Source organism: Cyprinodon tularosa, unplaced genomic scaffold (genome assembly GCF_016077235.1).
Source record: "Cyprinodon tularosa strain WSP-4 unplaced genomic scaffold, ASM1607723v1 ctg211, whole genome shotgun sequence".
Classification (NCBI taxonomy): Eukaryota; Metazoa; Chordata; class Actinopteri; order Cyprinodontiformes; family Cyprinodontidae; genus Cyprinodon; species Cyprinodon tularosa.
Genome location: NW_024038781.1, coordinates 163355 through 190365, shown reverse-complemented (window position 1 = coordinate 190365; position 27011 = coordinate 163355). Strand labels below are relative to the sequence as shown.

Sequence of the window (27011 nt, the reverse complement as noted above, 5' to 3'; positions counted from 1 at the left end):
TTGGTAGGACAATACCGTTCTGATTTCGTGAAAAAATACATTTGAATATGTTTTTAGAAAAAATGCCTTTTATTGATTTTTTCTCATTTCCTAATTTTATTCAAATAACCCAGTTCAGACATAGCAGAAGTTTATATGTTCTTCTAACAGTTAAGTAACTTTCAAGCCATGTTGTTTTAAGCCTAGTGTCCTTCAGCAATACAAAAACATAATCTTCACACACAAAAGGTTATATATCTATATATATATATATATATATTTAGAGAGAGACAGATTTAAAGAAAACACATTCATGTTTTGTCAGATAAAATAATCAATACAGCTGGTGTTACGGTTTCCTTCAAATTGTACATCCAAACGATTTCAGATCTACCTGCATCATCCGTCTCCATGGTAACATGGCCTAGTTACAAAATCCCCTCGGCCTACCTTTAAGATGCCAAGCTGAGGCTCAATGAACCATTCGCATATGATAAGGCATAGTCATTTTTTCAGTAGTTAACCATGCTCCTACATCAGAGAGAAAATCGTCCCGATGCAAAGATACTAAGATATTTTTAGGAAGGTTAAGCTCTCGAAGTACAAACTGCAATAAATAGTAAGCATTTTCATGTAAACAGAACACAATGCCAATCGTACAAGAATGTTACAGTAGCATCGCTCTTAAAGTGTTATATTTCATGTGCCTTTTGATTTTTAGCAAGTGAGTAAAGAGCAGAAGTTGCTGAGCTGAACTTAAAGGGGGATGCATGGATTACATACAGTGTGTCCGTGCCCATACAAACCGCACTTTACTCCCAAATATTTACATCAATCTTTGCCTGCTTGTCTGTATCCAAGAATTTAAAGCTCCAAGTATAAAACACAGTAACATCATACACTATGCTGTATGTCATATTTTCTATATTGTATACTAATAGGATAATATTCTTTGTGAAGAGTATAAAATACAGCTGAGGGTGGCGATAGAGAATAGGTAGCATTTATGATGTCAAGATTTGATTTGCAGAGATAGAGCGGCCGTCCGTGTCGACTAAATGGAGTCGAAGTCTGGGTCGAAGGGGTCAACGACTTCGGGGGTCATGACTCTTCCCATGAAGAGGATTGAGCCTTAGAAACAAACACACAGATAAAAACATATCAAAAGGAGCTTTCATTTGTGTCAACAACAGATATTTTTCTAAAACCTTGGCCGTTTCTCAATGTGTACTTGTGCATTCTTATGTGCTTGTGTACTCGTGAAACGTCATCAACCTCAGCCCTAGTACTGTTCCAATTCACAAGAACGAGAGGACCGAGAACAGACAAAGTCCCCGGATGTTGTTCTCGGTCCTCCCTATTTAGCGAGTATGCATCAGAGCAGACTTGTCCATTCTTGAGATTGACAGCTGTCCCAGCATGCACTGCGGCAGCAGCAGCTTTCAATGGAGAGCTCAATTAAAAGTTAAAAGTTCTCTTTTCTGTTGCCGTTGTTCAATAAAAATATGTTTTAAGATAATTTGAGGCGAGAATATTATACTTTAAAGCGTCACTATAAGGTCCATTTACCGACAATTCCGAAGTTGAGAGGACCACGGCAACCAGCGGACCTCCGAGGCTACCGGCAGCCAGGGCTAACCGCAGCCCGTCTGCAGCAGCCCTCTCTCGGCATAGTCATATGTGAAGTACCGCTGGCTCTAATGACGATTTTTTTTGTTTTATTTTGCAAAATGTTCATTTGATTTGTGTTTATCTGACTGTGTGAATATTTATTCCCCCACTAAATGAAAAAAAGTAAGAATTTATTGTTATCTAGAGAGTATTAAAAACAGGAGGTGAAATGGAGCTCTAGAGGAGCTGGGCATGTGGTGATGTCACAAGTACGCCTCTGTTCCAATTCACCCATATTGACCCAGACGGAGGATGTGGGATTTCGGGGTTAGACACTGTCGTCGGACAACATGCAGTAATTTATAAATGTTTTAAATCAGGTTGGGTCCAGATCAGCCAGCAGGTGGGTCCGGATCCGGACCGCGGTCCGCTAATCCGTGACCTCTGTGCTAGAGGTTTAACTATTTGATTAATTTTCTGTGATAGACCACTCTAACATGTATTTACTTTCGTCTATAGGTTCATCTATGTTATGTATTTCTATTTTATGACCAACAGTAAACCTGCTTCCAACATTTCAACCCTTGTCCCTACTGTCTGCTCAGTACAGCTGTACTTACAGAGAATTAATTACAGAAGTGACGATTTAACCCACGTTCCATCTGAAGGCAAATACTAAAGCTAGATTTTACTTATGAGCAATGGGGGTTGAAGGGCCTTGAAATAAAGACAACTTTTTAGATTTAATTCCTAAACTGACACCTCTTTGTGTTGGCTTATAATGTTCAAATCTAGTAAAATACTTCAAAGGTTTGTTGTTGTGAAATGATAAAAGATTAATAACTTCAACATGAATAGTTTTGGAATGTTCTCCACACAAGGGTTCATAATAATGCATCTAGTTTTATATGCACCTGTCCTTCTGTTTCTGATGACAAAGAAAAATGGGTGATCTGCCATGACCTGCGGGTACAGCACCAGAGTCCTGGTCAGGGCAATCATTCCTGACAGAGAAAGAGAGGGGGGAGTTTGTTAATATTCTGTTCTACTCGATCACAAAATATGCATTTCTAAAGTCAGGGCAGGGGGAAAAAAAGGAGATACCAGATCCAACAGCTCCTTCTGAACCTTCCTCTGTGACCTCCAGGTAAGCTTTCTGCACTGCCTTTCCGATGTACAGGTCCTTACCATCTGCAAAACACACAGAACACACAAAAAGGTCTTTATAATATCTTTATATACAGACTATGACATAACTGCGGGAAGTGGAGTGCTGCAGCAAATAAATAAAAAATGCGTTGAACAACTTATACATTTTTTATGAATATTTTATTTTACTATTACATGTATTTGGATTTTAATTGAATTATTTTGAGGCCTAATCATCACAAGTTCCCGGAAGTTACATTGTCATGGCAATGTCAATCTAGCTATTGGTCGCAGAGTAAAGAGGTGTCCCGCACGCGGCAGCAGACTAGTAAATTTACATAGTCTAATTGAAGAAACGAGGAGGTGATATGGCACAGAAAAATGAAAGACTTTTCCTGACCCCAGAGCGCACCTCAACATTTGGACACCTGTAACCAGGGCACCCTGCCTGTAGCTCAAAGTAACCCCTGAAACAGTGACGTGCGGTCAGGGGAGGCAGGTGAGGCAGTGCCTCACCAGCCATCATGGAAAGAAAGAAAATATATAATCATAAAGTAATTTAAATTGTTATATTCATCCGGTGGTTTGTACTAAAAAATATTCATTTTTCATGTAGCTTCACCAATTTCGATTTTTATTTGTTCAAAATCGCTGAATTTTCTTATTTTCCCATTCAAATGCTTGGAAGCGATGCCGGTGAGGCAGCAGCGAGCTCTGCCTCACCTTGGATTGCGCAACCCCTGGCTCTGCGCTGGCTGCAAAGCGGAGAGAGCATGTTGCTGTACGGCGTCAATAAAATGGTTTAAACAAATGTAATATGTGAACTTATTTCTAATAATTTGGCTTATGTATATAATGTACAGAGCTTTTTGTCACCAACTGTGTTTGTGTAACGTGTTTCGTGTAATGAGCGATTATAAACGGCAGAGAACAAGTTCGAGGTGAGGCAGGCAGTTCTCTTGCCTCATGGCAGGGGGTGCTCAAGAGACTGAAAACATAAGGCAGGAACAGGACGGATCAAGGAAGGCTTTCTTCCCTGGCAGTGATCTCCATTGAGACAGAGAGACTTTTAAAACTGAAGGAAGATAAGGAGGACTTCTATTCATTTATAAGTAAAGGTAAGACAGTAATAACATTTATTTTGTTTTGTTTTTTAAGGAAATGTGTGTTTTGTGAGCTACAGTTTGTATGTGTAAGGATGCAGAAGTGAAACATAACCTGTAAACTGCTGTCAATCTATGCATCTATTTGCAAATCTGATTCTGATGACGTCAGTGCCTCACCAGCTATGAACCTCACCGCACGTCACTGCCCTGAAATGATGCCTGTGTGTTACAGACCAGTTTGCGTGCAGTGAAGTGCATATGACAATAAAGTAGAGAATCTCAATCTATTTACTTATTTATTTTTATTGTATTTTGAATGATATATTACCTACTGTAACTTAAGCTGAAAAAAAAGGTAAAAAACTTATTGAAAAGTTAATAAGCCTAGTTAATAATTATATTTAGGCTTATAAACTAAAAAATGTAAGTGCCAGTATCAGCATTAATCTCTCTAAGGTTATGTTGGACCAAAAGAAAAAGTGTTTTTTTCACTTTTATTATGTTTCTTAATATATTCGGGCATGTTGGTGTTTCTTGTTATTACATTGCCATCAAAATATCCACATTTATTGAATGTTACAAAGGTAATAAGGTCTTTTCCTGGATTCCAATAACACTATTGGTTTGAAATGTGGATTTTCAACATATTTCACTGAGTGCCCTATAAAGGGTTAACTAAAGGATGACAACACACTAGTCTTGAGTGTGTTTTAGTAAAACCAACACTTCCAAGCAGACAGATAGATTACATCAAGACATTATTTCTGCTCACAGGTTACAGCCTAATTATTTCCACAGAGACTGAAAGTGAGTTAAGTGGCCTTCCTCTTATCTGCCCCGTCCTCTGAGTATATGTCAAGCTGAAGAGGTTTGAATAGGTACGTGCACAAGTTGCCATTCTGTCTAAAGACAGGGCTTTACAATGTAATCCCCTCTTTTTCCACCTTAAAGGAGTGAGCTGAATTTAACAGCAGGATTAATGTTACCAGTGCGTGACAAATTAAAGGTTCTTCTTTCTAGTGTTGATGTGAAAATATCTACATATTCCTTCTTATTTCTGACTCAGCTTCTCTTTGAGGATCTATTTTTACTGGTTGACATGGCAGCTATGAACTGCCCACTCACTGAAAGCTACTGGGGTTTCTTTGAAAATTTTATCTCCTGCTCTACCTCTCTACCAGCTTTACCATTAGTATTTATGTCTGCATCTATGTGGTTGTTATTCAAATGAACAGTTGTGGTTTAAAAGGCCTCAGCAGGTTGGGATACTGAGTATGAATTGAGTGACATGCATCACCTGTCATAGCAGAGAGATCAGCGTCATTGTTGAAGATTTTTGTAATTCCCAGCTCCTGCAGGATGCTCCTCAGATCAATCTTCTGCTCCACTTTAAACCTGAAGGTGGATGTTAGTTAGTAAAAGTCATGCAGGATTATAGCTGAGATTATCAAGGTAACAAAGGAAAACTGATGATAAAAAGTAGGATGTAGTCACACGGATTTCAATGATTTTAGAGCATGGAACACAAACAGTAGCTGTTGAATAGAAGGAATAGGATGCTATCTGCTGCTTTGCCTGCAAACAGATTTCTTCTCTTTTTACCTTGGTGTCACATCTCTTTATTTGACATCAAACAACAATAAAACTTGAATAAATTGAAAATACCTTTTTTCTTTCAAGAAAAGAAACTTTTTAAATTAACCTTATCCAATAAGACAGTAGATCTGTCTATGTTGATAATCATAAATGAAATCAGACTGTATATTTGGGGTCATTATCCTGCTGGAAGGTGAATCTGTCCCGGCCTGAAGTCTCTGCATTCTTCAAAGCTTTTATTTCAGATTTTATCTCTTAAATCTCTAATCCTCATTCGACCGACTCTGATTAGACTTCCTGTGCCTGCTGGAAGCAAAGCATCCTCTCAGCCTGATGCTACCTCCGCCGTGTTTAATGTAGGGAGTGGATTATTCTCAGCGGTATATTATGCAGTTTTACTTTTCTGCCAAAGATTCCGTTTTGCATAATCATCCACAAAATGGTCCTCAGGGCCCAATGTCCTGTATGTTTTAGCTGTGCCACATGCTCTACTTTATGTCCTCACTCTGCTAACAAGCTTCTGCAGTGCTTAATGGGATCCTAAGGAGGTAATAAATTCATCTGAATCATTTGTATTGAAACAACACATCTGAAACATGCAGGACAGTAGGCTCTGAGTTATGGGTACTACTGCTCTGCAGGACGTGTATTAAACTGCTAACTGTACCTGTTGTGGCCTTCTTTGTCCAGGGGGTTTCTTCCTTTTCTGTCTCTAGTGAGATGCAATCTGTTGTGTGTATAACTAATAATCCTTCTATTGATGATTAGAGCTCGAAAATGCATATCTACTGTATCTATCTATCCAGGCTCGGACTGGGAACGATTTTCGGCCCTGGCATTTTTCACTCTACACCGATCCACCTACTGTATGCACCGCCCCCCCAAAAAAATAGAAGCACAGCCAAACGCGTCCGTCTCAAAAGGTGAAACAGAATATGAATACACATTGTGGATTAACGAATCTATCTTCAAGCATCACACAACAACCATCACAAGGACTTCTACGCGAAAGTGACTGCTGCTACGCACATACTAGATCTACAACTTAATCACCGGGTTTGTCAAATGTCACAGACTCACGTTTTCCAGCCCAAAAATGTTCATAAACTGCCTCAATATACGAAATGTCTCCCAATTTTAACCAAATTCTATTGATCTCTTAGGCCATAAATCTAAAGAAAAACCTTTTTTACCCATAGACAGCCATCCTAAACTGCCAGATAGGGAAACATCCCAACCTGGCAACAACGCATGTAAGACGGAAAACGTTAGCCTTTAGATGCAAAACCCCATCATGCACCACAACATATTTTTGCTAAATATTCGAACATAAATTCGACAAATAAAAGAGGAACATCGTAGTTTGGTTTAAAGAAAGCATTTTAGTTTTATTATAATTTAGATTGTTGCAAGGACTGTTGCTTTTACAGTTTGAAGAAATAGAAAATTACACGATATGCCAACTGTCACAAGGATGTGGATGACAAGGAAGGGCTATATATACTGCATGCATCATTGAGGTAGTTAACGTTGTTTTACTTCTTTAGCTCCTTGAGTTATTTACTGCCACTGGTAGGCGCTTCGGCCAGAGAATGATTGATGGGGTCGGTATGATTTAAGGAAGACCGGCCCTTGCATGCTGAAATTAAGACCAGCCCACCGGGCAAATGCACAGTATCACAGATTACCAGTCCAAGCCTGTCTGTCTGTCTGTCTGTCTGTTTGTCTGTCTGTCACCCTATTATTTATAAAGTAGTTGAAAACATTTTGTTAATCCTATAAAATACACTCTGAAAGGCTCAGGATGAACAGATATTCAAGGCTGTTTTAGGATGTTTCTGTGGTGTCATGAATAGAGAACCATATAAAACAATATTTGCTAAAAATAAAATAAATTCTGTTTCTAGAAAAATATGAGATGTAGAAAACATGGATAAAAAAATATTTTAAAACGGTTTCCATGCCAGGGGAAAGCAATGGGTAGAACTTAAAAAACGGTATAAGGATAGAATCATACTTTTGTGGCTAGTTTTAATGTGAGTCTATATGTTGTTTCTCACCTTGGCAGGTACACCTCCACCTTCTGCCGTTTGACATTGTTTGCCCACTCCTCTAGCAGCGGTGCTTTGATGATGGGCTCTAGGGAAGCCAGGGGAACCTCCTGCCGAGGCAGTACGATCATCATGGACATGTCATCTCCCTCGTAGGGCATCTCCAGCACTTGGTACACACCGCCTGCCTCCTGGGATCCATCACTGAACTCACCTGATTGAAAGAAAAAAACTGGTCACTGAAATATCAGCTCAACCTAATCGGTCGACAGACATGCATTGGGATCAGAATGAGAAGAAACATCCAGATTTAAAAATCTTGCCGGTAGGGCTTTGCAAAAATCATTTGCAGGGGTATGAGGTCATTTGTAAACATCTTAAGTTCTGTAAAAAAAAAAAAAAAAAAAAAAAAAAAAATATATATATATATATATATATATATATATATATATATATATATATCACAACCACAATTAAAGCTAAGATAAATGTGCAATGAAAAGAGTAAATTCAGCAAACTGTAAAAAGAATTAAAAAGTTTAAGACGATCAGTGTATAAAAAAAAAAAAAGAAGAATAATTTACGACATATCCAACAATTACTAATGCATCCTATTTTTAACATTATGATTTATTGCAAATGTTATCTTTTCTGGGAAATCATCATAATGTAATTTAAGTAATAAACTGTAAACAGGCAGATTCTGGGCTGGGTAAGGAACATCAGATTTTGCGTAAAAAGAACCACCTGAAAATCTGACTGTTAAAGGTCTATCTTGCTCTATCCCCATGGTAACGAATACTGAGTAGTTTAGGGTTTCAGATAAAAAAAAAAACACCATAAGGAACAGCTGCCAACCAAACACTGATCTTTGGAGTTTCCAAACTTATAAAATGAAGCTGGTACCGGAGCAGAAACTTTAGTTTTCTACTCACTGACTAGTTACAGAACAATCAAAAAATGATTGAAGGGAATCACCAAAAAGGACTGACACCTACAGCCAAGGAGAGTATTCATAGCGCTGCTCTTTTTCCTCATTCAAATACATCAGAGCCTCAATCCAAAGGCTTTTGAATTAAATTACACACAATATTCTATTATGATGATGTGAAACAAGCCGTTTATGAGATTTACATAAGTAGAAACAGAATTTGCCACAAAGCTTAAAACAGCTGAGGGTCATACTGGCTCCACTGGTCGCCCTTGAGATATTTCTGCAGTGTAAAAAGAGTCCATCTTGGTGAATTAAGTTGATTGGACATGAAGAGAAAGGTGCAGGCCTGTTTATATAGGGTCACACAGTAGACAGAGGAGGTCTGAGAGCAAACAGCAAGTGTGGAGTCAGAGGAAATGTTCTTAGAGCTTAGAGACAGGATTCACCAGAGACCAGAGGTGTAAAAAGAATTTATTTATATTACTCAAATAAAAGCATTAATTTTACTATTTAAAAACACGTTTGTAGAAGTTAGAGTATCATCAGCATCATTTTTACTAAAGTAAAACTGTAAAAGTACCATTTTTAAAACAACTTAAAGTGTAAAAGTAAAAGTAATGCAAGAAAAAATGTTAAGGACAGAAGCTTAAAACCCTATACTATTTACTGCACTGTTCTATTAATGGAATATCTTTCTAAAATTCTGGATGATAACATAATTCTATTTAATTTTCAAAATCTTGAATTTAACTTTGCATAATTAAAAAAAAAAGGTTAATTTAGGTATGTGGTGAACAAGTTTTTGCTGTATCGAGTCCAACCACAAATAAATTAATAGTCTGGATAAAACAAATCACTTTGATGGGTTTTAGTTTTTTTTAACACCAACAGGCCATAAAGAAAATTAACTAACTGGTCTATTTTTAAAATGTAAGAAGGTGGCAAGTAGAGATAACTGCAAAAAAATGTAAAGAATAGAAGTAAAAAGTTGTCTAAAAATAAATTATACCAGTAAAGTATTGATAGCCTAAATTTCTACTTAATTAAGCAAAGTATTACGTTAAGTAACAAAGTATTTGTACTTTGTCACTTGACACCTCTGCTAGAGGCACATATCTGGGAAGGCATGCAAAAAATATCCTGATGCTTTGAAGTTCCAGAGATTTGGGACCACCAGGCCTCTGTAGAGCTCCTAGCTGTAAACGGAGTGACTGGGGGGAGAAGGGCCTTATACAGGAGGTGACCAGGAACCCGGCGTCACTTTGAGCTTCAGGATTCCCCTGTGGAATGAGGAGAACGTTCCGTTCGACAATCTCATTACATGGATATCTGTCTGGAGCTGACCAAACACCACCTGAAGGACTCTCAGATCCTCTGGTCTGACAAGACAAAGATTGAACTCTATGGTGTTACTGCCAGGCGTCATGTTTGGAGGAAACCAGGCACGGCTAATCAGCAGGGCAGAAAAATTCCTACAGTAAAGCATGGTGGTGACAGCATCATGCTATGGGGATGTTTTTCAGCAGCAGAAACAGGAAGCCTGGATGAAAACCTGTTCCAGAGTGCTATGGAACTGAGATTGGGGTGACGGTTTATTTTTCAGCAGGACAGAAAAACAAATGCAGACTTTCTATGGATAAATAAAACGTACCTTTGAACACAGAAGAAAGACAGCAACAAAAAAAAAAGAGAAAGTCAAGAGAGTTTAATAATAAGACTCTAAATCATATAAACATTAATTAGTGTTTCAAATTATAAGCAAACTCATAATTTGACCCCTATGAGAAAACCTCATGGTTTTATTCAGTCTAAATCTTTGAAAGTTATAGAATTAATGGGAAAAGAAATAATGTTTTCAATAGTTAACTCTGCCGTCCTCTCGCTAACTTTCCACTGATTATTTGGTGTACTGCCCTCTGTACTATTTTCGGATCATGCTGTACCAGTGACAGGACGAGGTAAAAATTAAGTATAGTCAGGCTCTCGTGCTGTCTGCAGAGACCTGCACAGCATGGCTTCAGAACCACACTGCAAATATCCTAAAGCGGCCGAGCCAAAGTCCAGACTGCTGTCTGATCAAACATCTCTGAAGAGATCTGAAAATGGCTGTGCCTGGACGTCTGTTATCCTATCTGATGGAGTTTAAGATGTACCGCAAAGAATAATGGGTTAAACTGCCTCAGATTTCTAAGATTGTGGCCTCATTTTTAAAAAGACTTCTGGGTAAATCTGCTGTCAAAAGTGGATCAATGAAGAACGTAACAAATGCTGTGCATATTTCAATAAATGGGATTATTTAGTTGCTCTGTTTGTTATGAATTTGCAACAATCTTTGCAATACCATGGGGGGGGAAAAAAAGTCTGGATGGTTGTAATTGGTCAAAGTCCTCATTTTGAATAATAGTAATAAGAATATCAGTAAAGAAAACAGAGGCACATCTTCCCCCTTTTTTAAGCAAAGCAGAGAAAATTCCATGAACCATTGCACTAAATCTCATAAGCTCAAAAAGGCTAAACCATAATAAGATGCTGATCACGCCAGCTTAATGCAGAGCAGGTTAACCTCTCATTACGTTTCAGGTTGTGACTTAACCGAAAAACTTTAGTCATTCAGTATTATTGTGCAGTAAGATGAGATGGCAAACACAGCCTTCTCCCCAAGGAGCTGTCCCTATTCGCCGCTCTCACACCCACTCCCACACATGGTGCTAACCAGAGGAGCACAAATGATGGATCTTTCTGGATCGGGAAAGTGTGGTGGCTCTGCCCCCGCATGCAGATTGCACCAAAATAACTGAAATAAACCGACTTTAGTTGCAGAGGAACTACGATGTGATGCAGCTATTTTTGGAAGTACAGAAGAGACAAAATAGATTAGATATGGGAATAATTACGCTGCAAAAATGATCAAGAAATAAGTAAATATGACTTTAATTAAGTGTATTTTCCCCTAATTTGAGTAGGTTAATAAGATGATTTGCCAATGGAATAATTTTTTATTATTATCTTAAAATAAGATAATTAGATAATATGCAATTAAAATAAGACCTTACAAATTTTTTTTCTTATTTTAAATGTAAATTGTCTTGTTCCATTGGCAAAGTGTATTACCTCCTCAATTCAAGAAAAATGCAATTATTTTAAGAAAAAAAAAATCAAAAGATGTGACTAAAGATTATCACCACAGTAGTAATATTAATATTAATAGAAAGTTTCAATAGTTCTTATTTTCAGAAGTGTTGGTACATTCTGATCTGGTATAGAACCGACCTCCGAATTAAAAATTCATACACAGAGTTTTTTTTGCATGTCTGCATTTTTTTTCCAGGTCAGGAGACCTCACCCAGTGGAAAAAAATGCACTTTTCCCTCGAAGTATGCAGCAAATATCAATATTTCAGATCTTAGATCAGCGATTTAAATCACCCTGAAGAGGAGGTGAGGTAAAGGTACTTTTTCTCTGCACTAAAATCTACAGACACATGCACTTCCAGACTACAGCTCACCATAGTAGAAGTCTCCCTGCTGATACATCATCAGGGTCTGAACCTCTGAGCCATCGTCTCTGCTAAAGGAAAAGGTCCTGGTGTTCTCTGGCCTGAACTGGTTTTTCCAGGAGCCTCGGAAATAGACGGCGTTCACCAGAGTCAGACGGGTGATGCTGCTGAAGTCTTCAGCGGACAGCAGCGAGCGGATCTTACCTACAGGGAACAAAGTTTAGACTCAATTATAACCTACATTTGGTATTTTTCCAACAAAGACAAAGAAATAGAAAAGAATGAGACTTGATACAAACTCTTGTTTTCTAGATAAAGTAGAACATTTATAAAAACAGTTCTGCCTGTATCTGTTTCATTGCCCCTACAGTATCTATTTCTCTATCTGTTTTCCTTACGCTCTGTGTGGTTCTCCACCCAGTTGTTGATGCGGTCAGCAACTGCAGAGGATTCGCTGAAATCCACGTTTTCTACTTCGGCTCGGAAATATTTCTTCATCAGATGTAGAAACTCCGGGTTAAAGCTGATGCCTTCCTGCAGGAAAAGGGCGTTTGCAAAGCGGATCACGTAGTGAGCGTCATCATCGGAAAGCGCCTCTGTCAAGTTCTGGAGCAAAGAGAACTCCAGTCCTGTAACAGGAGATACACACATTGACTCTATTGTACACACATATTTTAATGCCATGAATAAAAAATATTTAAAGTACAAATAATACACAGAGTCTCCAAATTGACTCACTTTTATAGTAAACATTATTTTATCTAGGCAGATGATTCATTCAGTAAGGATTTCAGCTGCTGTTTATTTCACCTTCCATTAATGTACTGTAACACGTTTCCATCTCTCTTTTGTATTTACATGTTTGTATCATTTTATTGTGTTTTCTAATTTATATGGAGGTGATAATTGTAAAATCCAGTGTGCTTTGCTGCGATCTTCAGTGTTTATGTTCAATCGCCTGATCCTCTTAGCCTAAAAGGTGCAACACTCTAAACACAGTCAACTATTTACAAAGCAGAATAAATAGGAGAATAGGTTAATGTTGCAAACTATACCAGCTATGTAAGCATTCAGCATGCTGAGGTGAGAGAACTTTCTTGCAGACACAGCATCTGCGTGGTGAAGAATCAGATTAAATAACTATTTTACTCAACACAGTGAATTTCAAAAGTCTTAAAGTTTGTGCCATGGAAATATTCAACTTGTTTAGAGTAAAAAGTATTATAATGTGGATTACAACCGCAAAAGGATCCCTAAAACTTGGGAAGATTATAAGTGTTTTTTTTTTATAAACTGTTGTTACTTCATTAGACTAATGTTTTATCTAAGCTGAATCAGTTTTTGATGCTGAAATTAAGATATTTATTGGTGTTTTCTTTACAGAACCCCATTTTGGAAAAAATAAAATCAACAACTTTCTATTTTGCTGTTAGACTTATATTGGATAATGTAAAATAGTTTCAAACTGTTTATCCAAAATTAAAATTTACCATAAGTATTGATAAATATGTTTACCTGAAAAAACATAGTTGAGTTGAGAATGCATAAAAACTCCCTTCATGTTATATGAAATTTGAATTCTAATAAATGTCTGAGAGCACAACTGAACCTTCAACTATACAGTAAGGTAGAACGTTATTCCCTCAGCCTGCTGAGTGCGATTCTTCTTAGTTTATCTCACCCGGCAGCATGTGGTTAAATCCCACAGCCTCTCGGATCTCCTCCAGCGAAGCCCCCCCAGCTCCCAGCTCCACCATTCCGAGAGCAACAGCCACACTCAGAGGGGAAAAAATGATGTTTTCCTGACTCCCCGCTGCCTGCAGCTGGTGGTAGAGTCTGACCGAGAACTCCGATGTGGTGTCCTCTGGAATGTCCGCCGCCCGGCAACCGTAGCCCGGCAACAGGATGGAGAGCAGGAGGAGGAGGGGGAGAAGCGGGGACGAAATATCCAGGTTCAACATCTTAGCGCACACCGCAGGACAGCTGAGAAAAAAGAAAGAATATAAACAACAATGTGATGACTGGGACATATAGGAAGATAGAAGGTTTGGAGATCTATAGATAGATAGGTTAGGGAGAAAAGAGAATGGGACGGACGCTCAAAAAGATGTCAGGGTTAGTGAGAAGAAATGATTTGTAGAAGGGACAGATTAATAATAGGAGAGAAGAGAAATGAAGGCAGGATTAAGAGGTGAATCCGCAGAGAGAAGAAATTAGAAAAGAGAAAAAAGGAGGATAGTTACAAAGCAGATGGAGGACAAGAGGATTTGGGGAAACCACCAATTGGAGAAAGTAGCAATATGGATTGGCACAAGAATATTTGAAGGTCAGCAGCGAAACAGGAAATGTCTGACAATCATTCTGCCATTTTAAATCCTGCAGGGAGATTCACACGGGGTAAAAAGAATGAAGAACATTTAACAAGAAAACATAATTTGTAAATCACAAAACTACATTTTAAAAGAATGTTTTAAAAATTAAGAAAACTATGAACCAAGAAAGTACAGGGAAACAATCAAATGGTATTATATAAAGAATTCAAAAGAATATGTGTGGATAGTATATGCCTTTAGTAGCATTAGTTAGTTCATTAAATCATTTAAAACATTACTTCCTATAAGACAGACCTTTCTATTAACTTATCATAAGCTTGAAGGTCATGTGAATTTGGAAAATTGTAATTATTCTTGATGCTTAGAAATCTTGATTAAAGCTTCATTTTCAGATAAAGCTTTGCTTCAGCTTGAGATATTTGTGCTTTTTTTCAAGCAGAGGAAAGTGCTTAATTTTGGCAAATGTCTTCATTGAGTAATAAGAGTAATAATAATAGTAATAATAATAAAAAAATATTTTGCATTTTTTATTTGCTCAAAAAGATGTTTTGATTAAACAAGAAAGTAATGTTCAAATCAAATATTTCACATTTTTACGTTCGATTTATCAAAATTATGGAACCTTGTTCAGAAATTATTTTAGATTTGAAAAATGAAAAAGTGGAGATGGACAGATACATCAATCTGCCAATATTTTTGGCCGATATTAGTGCTTTTTTCTTTAATCATTATCAGCAGATACGTGCATGCATACGCTGCTTCATTCTTGCATTCAGCAGCCACGCATTGCAGCTTCCTCCATTGCTATCCATTGTTAAATGTTTTCATCGACTTAAATTAATTTATGTTTTCTTTGTCTAACATGAGACTTGTGTAACATTTGTTTGAATAATCTCAACTTTAATTATCTGTAATAATATTCTGCATGGCTTTAAAATAGGGATGCACGATATAATCGGCCCCCTATCGGTATCGGCCTGTATCGGCCTTAAAACTGAATATCGGACATCGGCCACCCCACCGATATTTAACCCGATATTTGATCAGCTTCTGAGTTTCTAAAGTCTAAAAAAAAAATACTACTTCTTCTTCTTCCTCAAAAACTTCTTTTTTACAGACTTAAAAACTTCTAAAGACGAGGAAAAAAAATATTGATACATTAAAATATCACAATATCTTCATATGCTGATATATTGCCATTTAAAAATCTCATCAATCTCTTTTACTAATGAAATATTGCTATATGTCATCGTTATGCTACGATATCCTCTGAAAATTCAAGAAATTTTGCCCTATTTTTATATGTTGATATATTGACGCGGTATCGATCTATTTTACTAACAAAATCTCACAAGAATTTGCAAAATATCACGAGAGTTTTTAACAGAACGATGAAATTTTATGACATTTTTAAAGTACAATAGATCGATACCGCGTTTTTAAAAATCTATTTGATATCAGCATATAAAAATATATTTGAGTATATTATTTTTCAAAGTGTCAGAAATGGATAACAAAACTGCTATTTTCAATGACTACTTATTTTTGTCCAGCTTTAACATCAGTATCGATATTGGTTATCGGCTACATGAGTTTTAAAATATCGGCATATCGGATAAAATCCCAATATCGTGCATCCCTACTTTAAAATGCATGTATCAGTCAACCTCTATGAAAAAGGTCCCATTTAATAAGGAATAATAATAAAAAAAAAAGCCTAGAGGACAGATTTGGATGATTTTAGGTTTAAGACCATTTTGCCCTAAGAAAATGAAAACTCTCCATCTGCATTAACTACCTGTGCTGGCCAAGTTTGTGTCAATCTTGAACTATAGTGGCAGGGCTGATAAATCAGTCCAATGGTCTCCAGGGCACCCTTCCTTTAGGAGTACAATATGCAGTCTGAATTATACAGTTGATGGCTATAGCGGAGGTCTTCAACCGTGGCCTGCGATCCTTAGGGGGTCCACGGCGGTACTGCATGGGGGTCGCAAAAGTTTGGTTGATTAGACCTTTTTTTTTTTATATTCCCCTCTGCAATTTTTTCCACTAATTGAAATGTCTTTAAATACACATTAACATGAATTCAACACACTGTAGTAAACAGATAAATGGAGGCAGAAGATGTCTTTAATTCATCAATGCACACATTCAGCGACACACAGGAGCTCTTTCAAGCTGGGCACCGTTTCATTCACAACACCTGTCCCATCAACCAGGAATCAGAATCAGAAATACTTTAATAATCCAAAGCGAAATTACTTTTGTTACATTACTCCACGTGTAATAGAGTGTCTATAGGACCAGTTTGATATAACACAATTTAATACAACATATGTAATCAGGGGGTCTCCGCTCCATCTCGCCATCAGTTTGGGGTCCTTCGCCTGGAAAACGTTGAAGACCTCTGATATAGAAGGTATGCGTTACTCTTTGGCCATGTGTGAATTAGAAAAAATAAAAGGTTCAAACTTCAGCTTCTTTTTTTTTTTTTAAGAATCATTGAAGTTGTGTGTTTTGTAATGATTTAATTCTGGAAAAGATTAACTGTTAAAAATAAACCTTTATAAAACCATGGATACCTTCGATGAGACGATGTGAAAATCTGTGTTCCCTCATTTTCCCCCACCTTTCCTTTTCTTTCCTCCCTCTGCTGTCCTACCTTGTTTGACTTTTTAGCTCCCCCCATTAAAAAAGGGATTACACACAGACGCTGTGTGCTGTGTTTCTGGTACTGCTGTTGCCAAGCAACATTGTTTTCTGCTAGCCGAACCGAGAAACAGAGCATTAATGATAAATGGCAGAAACAAGCAGAGAGCTGCTGAATTCAGACGGTGATAAAGAGGTAACGGATCGTTCTGTTGTCTGTTTCTCTGCTGTGCTGTGCGGCTGGCGTCAGGGATGTAATTAGCAGTCCCAGGAATGGCTGGAATCTGCTAGTTAATGCTGTATGTGCGAAGCGGCAGGTGAATGCGCTGTCAACAACCGAAACAATAAACGTCGTCCGGAAAATGGGCTCCCCATCCTGCTGCTGCTGTCCTTTCCTCTGAGCCTGTCTGCTCTGATGCACTTCTGTTCTTCTGCCACAAAAAAAACTTCATTAAAAACACTGTGGGATTAAGCAAAGCCTGATATGGATTATTTTCACTCCTAAATGCCCATTACTCTCCTCATAATCCAATCAGGTTCCCACCACATTTCTGAATTATTATAATTTTGAATCCAGCACTGCCTGCTGGACCTCTGGTGATAAAATTTAGGAAACTTAAAACAGAAGCTGCTTTTATATTCAGGAGAATTTAGTTAAATATAAGAAAAGTTCATAATAATTTAAGTTCAATTCTTTTTAAATATGTAAACTTCAAACAGCGTTAATGATGAAGGGGTAAAAAGTTTTCTTGCAAATAAAAGCAGGGCCCAGCGGGAAAAGTTTGGGAACTACTGGTTAAGTAGAAGCAATAGGTTGTAGAAGACATTCAAGTTTTAAAAGCATGCCAGAAGTTTGATTTTGCAGGGAGGCTACTGAGATGCTGGTAGCAGCAAGAAGCGTGGGCTGCAGGGGTTTCTTTGAGTAATGGTTTGGTTCTACATCCTAATGATCTGCTGTACTTTCTGAGGACAAAGAAGTGGAGTTGGGAAGTCTTCTCTTTAAGACAAAAACCTCCAAGCCTGGCTGAAATCTCTCAACAATTTCCAGAACAATCTGCTGGGGTTAGATTAAACCAGTTAGTAGTGCTTGGGCAACAATCACAAAAGATAAATTTAGCCCATGTACACTATATCAACACTTAGGCTTTGTCAAAAGTCCACCCTAATCCCTATATAGGCCCCTTTATAGTGGTAACGCCATTTTAAATGAGTGTCTGAATGTTTAGTGGATGAAAAAGTAGTGGACTCGAAATTTCCCACATTGCACCTCAAAAGGTAGAAATCATCTATGGTCACTAGATCAGAGGATATGAGCAGGGGGGAGTGGAGGCCCTGTGGTTAGGGCATAGAGCTTGGAATCCTGAGGTTCTGAGCTCAAGCCCCGCTCCCACAGAGTGCCACTCTGGATCCCAGAGCAAAGACCCTTAACCCCACATTGCCCTGCAATGGCAGCCCACTGCCTCCCCAAAGGGAGGGGTTAAATGCAGAGAGCTCATTTCATTGGGGCGACAGTGGCGTTGGATGTAGGAGTTTGCCCTGAAATCGAAGGATTGACGGTTCAAGCCCCGGCTCCGACTTTCAGTGTCGTTGTGTCTTTGGGCAAGACACTTCACCTGCATTGTCAACTGATGGTGGTCAGAGGGCCTGGTGGCGCCAGTGTACGGCAGCCCCGCTTCTGTCAGTGAGCCCCAGGGCAGCTATGGCTACAATGTAGCTTGCCACCATCAGTGTGTGCGTGAATGGGTGAATAAATGTAGTGTAAAGCACTTTGGTCAAGTCTCCTGACTTGAATAAAGGTGCTATATAAGTACATGCCATTTACCATTGCTCTGTACTTGTGACAGTGTAATGACAATAAACACTAGAAAAAGAGATACATTGCATTGTGAAAATTTTCCTTGCAAAGCATTATGGGATTTCTTGTCACAGCGGGTATAACAAAGATGGTACATGCATTAGGTGGGGAGATGGAGTCACGTGATCAACGGGGTGTGAAAAGTAGTGATCATCGGTCCAAACAGTAAGTTAACTGAGTTCACTATAAAATCCACTATATAGTCCCCTCTCTATATAGTGATTGAGGGCTTTAGGGCTTAGGGCGGACATTCGGACACAGCCTTAGACTCTGAGCATTAGACCAAATCAACTTGACTTCTTCAAAAGAAAATTCATCTTTTAAACAATGAGTCAGTACAGAACTAAATTCTAGAGAAAATCTGAAGACACTAAATCATAGTGTGTTTCAACAAAGCCTTAGTTTATTGTATTGGTTTGTCTGATTCTTTATCATCTTTACTCTCTTTATTACCATTTTAAGTTGTAGGGGACGAATGCCAAATTAACAAAATCAGCTGTCTCAAACCTCATGCATTGCAGCTGTTGGTTATTTTCACCTATTATTTATCTCATATTGTCCCGAAAATGAAAATGACCCTGAGAACAGAGATGGGAGCAGCTGGGACACACAGAAAATGCAGGTAATGCTTCTGACCTTCCGAGCTGTGGGAGCTGAACTTTTTTTCAAAGACTGGCACTCTTAATTGTCTGTAAGAAAAGTCCCAGCAGTGCAGCTCAGGCAGTCAACCTTTTGTGACGATGTGAAAGCATGAGAGGATAACTCCATGGGTGGCTGGCTTTTACTTGAAATGGTGACACCGTTCTGACCTTTGGAATGGGGGCACACCGTCTGCCAGCAGGTCCCCTGCTTTGCCAGTTCGGCCATTGATGAGCTCAAGCGCAACTTTGGATTAAGTCGACTCAGGTGGGTTTCCCACAATACCTAATAACAAGTTATAATGCTCTCCCGTGACTAAAACGACAGGAAATCTGTGGTTAGAGTTACGCGAGTTTAATCCTGACAAGTTAATTCCATGCAATTAAACTCTCTGGCCTTTAAAAGCTGCCTTTAATCTTTCTGTGTAATCCTAATTCTCAGACAGAATAGATCAGCGGTTGACATTTTGGCAATCAAAAGATGACGTCAACTGAATCCGTGTTCACGTACATAATCCTTACTGCCATTTAAACTCGACACCTTTTGACAGCATGCTTCGGAGGCCACTGGAATTTACATCCACTCTTCATGATTCAGATCCACAGGCACATGCAAACCCACTCACACATACACAGATGATGTTTCAGGTGCTTACGTAGAATTTCAAATCTAGATTGCCAAGGCAACTGCAAGTGATGGCCATTTTTTTCCTTTTTCAAGCTGATGGAGAGACATTTTCTCTTCCACTCTTTGAATATATCTCACTTCTTCAAGGTAGGCAGATAAAGCCCTTTCTCTTTTCACACTCCACTAAGCAATTTCTACCTCCAATAACATCTCTCTTTGAAATATCTCTGCACATCAGTTCCAGTCACTTAATGTCTCCCCCCCGCAATACACACACAGAAGATTAACAGCCACTGCAGTTTTATAAAAAAAAAGATAAATAAAAGAGACAAACCTGCCAGCTCTTCCTCATTTGTTTTTTTCTGGAAATGAGGAGATACAGCAGACTCTTCATTTATCAACAGCGTTCAACACTTTCAAAATGCTTAGGCCAAGAGAAATTCTGTAAAAATGCCAACATCCTATTTCGTCAAGGTCTTTTCCTATGGTTATACACAGCAGTGACTGATGTCTGTTATTATGTCCGGCCTAGAAACCCCTTGGATTCCCACAACAGGAGCTTATAAGAAAATGGTAGGGCAATCTTGGCATAACTTCACTGTAAAAATGTTTAAGTTATAAATGGCTTTTTCAGAATGGAGATAATGAACGTTGATTAATATTCATGAGTTCTCCTCAGAGGTGGCACTGGGACAGCTTTTAATTTCAACCTGAACGGAGTCAGATGCAGAGAAACACATGCATAGCACGCTGAAGGTGATTAAACTTACATTAAAGCAACCTCATAAATATTAAAGGAGTCCTGCAATGCAACTCTCTGCATTCAGCTCTGAAGCCAGCTAAAATGCATGAAAATCGGTCTCTACTCATTGCACCTGTGGAGCTGTGCACCAGATGTGTCACTTAAAGGTAGTTATTACTTTCACTATCATCCTGTGATAAGTAAGGGACACTGAGAACCTCAATAAAGTGGACCCAGGTCAAATGACATCATTCAAAATGGTCATTTCTAGTGTCTGCTGCAGAGTCAAAATTATAAAATGCCTTCATAGCAAGGATTTTTCACAGGTTTGCTCTAGTGAAGAAAGATGCCAGCTTGTTTCCTCAGTCTTAAGGCCAATTTATGCTTCTGATGCAGTCTTTGCAACCATCAAATCTGTCTCTGTGTGCGACCACGACCCCTGCGCAGAGGTTCTGAAATCGTTGTCACGATTCTCAACAAGATCCTGACTATGCGTCGGATGGTCGCAAACCCGCACAGTCCTCAAGTGGAAGTGCGCAGACAAAAAGCAGCTGTGATTGGTCCTTGGTATGCCTTTGCAGCTGTCTGTGTGGTTGTCCTCAATTCGGTGCTGGGATGCGCCATTTTTAAAAACCGAGGAACAGCTACAATGGCCAACCTACGCGTCCACCTTTGTCTTTTAGCCAACTCCATTAACAGAACCTGGTCCTCTTCGATGTCCAGCAACTCAAGATCCATCTCCATGACCGTCATATCTTGCAGTCGCGCCATTATTGGTTTAGGATGATGAACACTCCCGGCACCACAGAAGTTCTCGTGACCATCCGCCGAAGTTCTCGCGAGTTCTCAAATAGGCTCCCCCTGGCGCTTTGGCGGCAGACTGCTGTGCGTCCCAAGAAATTCCAGACCGACAGTGAAGAAGCATACGAACAAAACTGTTTCGCGACCAGACCCAAGCAATATTTGATGTGTGCTGTTGCAGAAGTGTAATCTGCCCTTAAGGTGCTTTTCAGCGTGTTCTTCACCTTCCATATTTCCCTTGTCGGCTGTGCCAACAGGTTCTGGTTTTAATTATTATTCAGAACAGAATTTTTAAAAGTCTGTAGTTGTGCAGCACAATTCCAATAAAAATGTGTTGTCTTATTAATGTTCAGTACTTTAATGGTGTTTAACCCACATTTCCCTCATAACTTCCAGTTTCCATTATTACACTCCTCCAACATCTCCATGAGCTTCAGGATCTTGGTCACTAAGTTCAATATGGCATATGAACATAAAGATCCAATTATACACGATTTGCAAGCAGAAATTAGAAATGCATTCCAGCCAAACAAATACTGCATACAACAATCATTTGCAGCTGTCATTATGCCCTTCAGAGTTAACTATGTGTGCCTTTGTGTACACATTAGAGGTATTTTGCTGTTGTTTGAGGGTTTCTGACCACTGTCCTCCTCAGATATCTGATGTCATTTATAGCTTCCTCAGTCTACCAGCTCATGGTGGAATACCCTCTTTAGATTTTAAGCTTGCAAAATTAAATTTCACTTAGATCGCTAGCGGCGATCATATTTTTTTTTACCATTTCCTTGTTTTAGCAGAGCATTGATCTCATCTCTAAACTCTGAATTATAGATTATTTCCACTGGTATCGGCCTATAAAGAAAGGTCTGCAAACTGCTAACTGAACTTTGCACTGGAAAAAAATCTAAATCTAAATAAGTCCTATTTTCTTAAAATAAGTGTGTTTGTTCTTGAATTGAGGAGGTAAGTGAGACAATTTGCCAATGGAACAAGACAATTTGCATATAGAATAAGAAAAAACAATTGCATTGTCTTATTTCAAGTGCATATTATCTAATTATCTTATTTTAAGAGTAAAAATACTAATTCCATTGGGAAATCATCTTATTTACCTTCTCAAATTACACTTGATTTAAGAAATGTTGACTTATTTCCAGATCGTTTTTGCAGTGTGAACTCAGGGCAAAATAAACTGCGGCTACGCCTCAAAGAAGAGACTAAAAAGGCCGATGGAATCAGAAAACTGAGCTGGGACAAAGAACAACTAAACCAGGATGACCTTCTTTTGGGATTTTGTAAAAGAAAAGACCTAAATAATAAAAAGTGGACAAAGTAGAGGGTGGAGACGGAGTCTACTGAGGAGCTGCTTCCATGCAATCTCCTGTTTTTTTTTTTTTTCTTAGATTTAGCACATATGATATGTAACGACCCAATTTCATTGGCACACATCGACACTTTGCCAAGGTAAACATAATAGCGCCTACCCTCCTTTTTTATGAGAAACACGCACGCAATGAGATACACTAACAGCTCGGCTGCTGTGGGAACAGAGGTAAGAGCTTTGAGCTGTAATTATATGCCTGGATTTGGGGTCAGTGTGAAAGGTAAAAGACGGGAGGGTTCTTAAACAAAAGGAGACAGAAGGGATGCCTGGGTGACCTGTATTTCTAGTCAACGAAGCAGCAGAAGTTAAACCCTGATATTTGATAATTTGATAACAGATCAACATAAAATAGTTCATAGTTGTTAAGTTGAAGAAAAAGTACACTGAATTTTGACATTTGTGTCATAGTGTAATATCACCCCAGAAATTATTAACATGTTTTTCTTCCTATGGCATATTCTTCTTTTTTGTCAATTTGAGCTTATGTAAGGAGTGAATTTCTCCACTGTGAGATCAATAAAGTCAATCAACCAATCAATCAATATACAGGTTTTTAAGGTTGATGCCAGTACCGGTTTTTAAACATCAGGCTAACCAAACGCCCAATTTGTGCTGCTGACTTTTTGGGGCTGATTCATGAAGCCAAATTGGCCTTTTGTCCTTCCTCCATTAAAGCCCAGAGTACACTGTGCGATTTTCCAGTGCAACAATCTTTCGATCGGGCCGACTTACAGCCTGATTGCGCGTCGTGAGTTGTGTAGTGTACAAGGGGTTACGAGCGGCGATCAGCCTCTCACGACCTACTCCCAATCAGGAATCATGAGGTCGGGAGAAAATCGTTTTCATTGGCAAATCTCTCAGGGCGCATGCACAAACAAGGATTCTTCTTTTTATTCTTCCTCTCAGATGTAAACACAGCAGTGTGGCAGGGATGCAATGAGTGAAATTAGATCTTTCTGTTAAATTCATGTAGACAGTAGTAGCCACCTTTGCTCAGCCATGTGTTTTTTTTCCAAATATGTTGTCGCATTTTCTTTTTAGGGCTTTCAGCACAAAATTGCACAAATTGCCAAGGCGGTGCGTTTCACTAAAGTGAGCTTAATATCCCCCTTGTATTTGTTTGGCTTCCGGATAGACGAGTCGGAATAGCTCCATCTCACTGCAATGCTGAGACCGACATGGTTTTTAGTCGTACTGTACAATGTGAGCAGGTAGATCGCATCAGAGCGTCGGGCCGAACATAAATGGTGAGCTCTGAACTCACACTGCACGACTAAACCCTGCGTTTAGTCGTGCAGTGTGAGCAGCAGCTGTGTGCAACGACTGAAAAAAATTCGCACAGTGTTCACCCGGCTTTACATAACAACAAACAAAACTAAACAAAAAAAAACAAAAAAAACAGAATGATTAGAAATGTTACACAAATTTAAACAGAAATGAAACATTTAAGAAACAAATCAAAACATAAAAAAATCAATCAAATGGAGGGAGTAGCAGGAATGCATGCGCCTCATTTGATCGTAAGGCATGGATACTGAATTAACTAATGAATCTGTACTTGCATTCACAGATTGGCTGATGCGGATACAAGAAAATCAGCCCAGAATATTGTCCCACCTCAACACCCAAGTGTTAATATAGCTGTCAAAGAAAGGCTGTTGGAGAATATTAAATGAACACACTAGTTTAAGATTAATGGGTGGATAAGTATCAGGGTGATAAACAGCACTCTAAGCTTTAGGGATCTTACAGACTTTTCCAGTTTAAAAAAAACAACAAAAAACAAGCATGTCCTTTTTGATTAGTTTTTCTTATCCATCTATAAATTCAGTTATTCTGCAAAGCCCTTAAAGGTTTGCTGGAGGACATTAGTGAAGAGAACAGCATTATAAAATAAACAGCAAACAGGTTATAGAGATCGCCATGGAGACACTTCAAGCAAGATTAGGTTGTAAGACAATATCCCCAACTTTGACCAACTCATAGAGCAGCGTTCAACTCCGTAGGAGCTCACATGGAAGCATCTGATAGCTGATATTGTAGCCGTTGAACCCAAAAATCTAGTCTTTGTGGAAGTTTGTGGAAAAAAGCTACTGTATATCAGCCAGCTATGAGAAAAAAACGTTTTTTAATAAAAGCTATTCAGGTATTAGAATGGCGCAGTAAAGGTCAAGAACTTTTCCTTTTCCCACAATTTTCTACATTTTTTTAAGTTAGTTTGGAAATAATTTCTAAAGTGTCTAAAAATCCTGTTTTAAATCAAATTTAACAATAATGCTAATCAAAACAGCATTATTTGTTTTAAGGTTATTATAAGATTAATGCAAAACAAATTCCAACTTTAGAGTGAAAACAGGTATAACTTTCTATTGTGCTGCATTTAACAGCACATAGAAAATGCAGAAGAGATTTGGTACAAACCCCAGTAACTGCAGATCATATTCTGGGATAAACAACGCCACTGTTTATTAAAGGTTTCTTTCCCTTCTTGTCTGAGCAGAAAACTCTGACAGAAACACACCAGTAGTCGTGGAAACGCACGCTCTCTATGCTGAAGTGCGAACGCAGATCTTCGACGTTAGGCACGTTGCCTCTCCTCCATTCCAGCTCGTTCGGTTCGCATGGATGATTCGAAAGACATTTAATTATTGAAATGCAATTAAGGTATTAATGCTCTGAGGGAATAAGCAGTGCAAACACACACACATCACAGGATAACAGGAAGGAAACTGAAGGTTATCAGCAGGAATAAAGTGCAGAATCAAGCGCATAATGTTTTAATTCATAAGGATTAGGATTTAAACTTATACTCTTAATTTCCTGAATATGAAATGGCAACTATAGGCCTGAATGGGGACATTATTTTAAATGACATAGAGGAAGAGATTAGAGATGGATTGAGACTAAAGCAGGAGAAGCAGCACTTTATTATTAGATGCAAATTTTTCTGATGATTTTGAATAAATTGCATAAAATATTCCACTTTTACACAGTATTTAAAATGTATTTTAATCAGCCTAAAATAGAAAACTCTCTTTTAGGGACATATCCTTTTGTAGCTTAGTTATTCCAAGCATTGATCAAGCATAATGGGAATACTGCAATTACCTGCAGGAGGAAAAATAAATAAATAAATAAACAAGTGCATGAACTGTTGTGGATGTGTTTGGGTGGGAATAAGGTTCATAATCAGGCTGATCTTCACATATTTTCTCAATCCTCCTTTGGCTATATTTCAAGGACAATAAACCCACGGAATCTACAAAAATGATTTAAGTGGGGAAAATAAGAGGAGGAGACGCGCAGTAATCAAGGATCAAACCTCCCTTATTGGTGAAACACATGGTCAGTGATAACCAGCGTCCCATTTTTAACCAAGAGCTCCCACATGTTGATAACGCCTATCTCCTCATTTAATACCATCAAATCCCCACACCTTAATAAATAACTCATCCTTGGTTTAAACTCCTATAATACGTTATTTCATGAAAGAAAATAAACAAGCTAGAGAGCTGAGAAACCGATGCGACAAATAATGTCAGTGAATGTGAATAAGCATCATCAGAATGTCAAATAAAAAGCGTCTCTTACCGTTAAAGGGCGGAAGGTAGAGTAGGATGGATGGATAAGTGAGATCTCTCTCATCCGCAGCTCACAGCTTGTTCATTTGCCGCAGACTCCGCCCCCTTCTATCTGATTGGTCCACAGCAAATGAACCAAAGAGTCAGGATGTGGAGTGAGATAGATCCCCGCTTCCTGTTTCCCTCAAGAGTCGTGGTCGTTGCATTTCTCTAGTCTGTGTTTCCCAACCTTTTTTTTACTTGTTTCCGACCTTTAAGCATTTTTTTTGCCATTAGTTCCCCTCTCAGTCAAAAGTATTGATAATTGTCCAAAAGTTGAACATATTTATTATAAAATAAAGACTATTTTTACTTTTTTATTTTTTATTTGAGCATTTAATTCTTGTTATGTTATGCTTTCCATCTCAAATAATAATTAAAAAAATGCTAAATATGTTACCTGGAAGATAGTAAGGATTCCAAATTAATAAAAAAC

The 27011-nt window shown here is 38.4% G+C and overlaps 1 protein-coding gene across 2 annotated transcripts; it reads right to left on the bottom strand.

Moving 5' to 3' along the window:
• Nucleotides 1–46: 46 nt before the first annotated feature.
• Nucleotides 47–26682, bottom strand: serpini1 (serpin peptidase inhibitor, clade I (neuroserpin), member 1). 2 transcript variants are annotated; one of them, XM_038285565.1, is made up of 9 exons: nt 26547–26682; nt 13604–13905; nt 12321–12551; nt 11932–12126; nt 7502–7706; nt 5143–5240; nt 2695–2781; nt 2505–2594; nt 47–1110 (listed from the first exon to the last, which is right to left on the bottom strand). In XM_038285565.1, the coding sequence occupies exons 2-9, from the start codon at nt 13881–13883 to the stop codon at nt 1034–1036; spliced, it is 1263 nt and encodes a 420-aa protein (XP_038141493.1). In that variant the 5' UTR covers nt 13884–13905; nt 26547–26682; the 3' UTR covers nt 47–1033. The 2 variants fall into 2 exon arrangements, with proteins under 2 accessions (XP_038141493.1, XP_038141494.1); XM_038285566.1 differs by lacking the exon at nt 26547–26682 and adding an exon at nt 25477–25501.
• Nucleotides 26683–27011: the final 329 nt, after the last annotated feature.

Excerpts from the sequence above, each read along its gene's own strand:
- serpini1 (XM_038285565.1), bottom strand. The coding sequence starts at position 13,883 with ATGTTGAACCTGGATATTTCGTCCCCGCTTCTCCCCCTCCTCCTCCTG. Across the intron at positions 7,707-11,931 it reads GCAGGGAGACTTCTACTATG|GTGAGTTCAGTGATGGATCC; the intron begins GTGAGCTGTAGT and ends TCTTTCAATCAG. Across the intron at positions 2,782-5,142 it reads TGATCTCTCTGCTATGACAG|ATGGTAAGGACCTGTACATC; the intron begins GTGATGCATGTC and ends TGTGTTTTGCAG.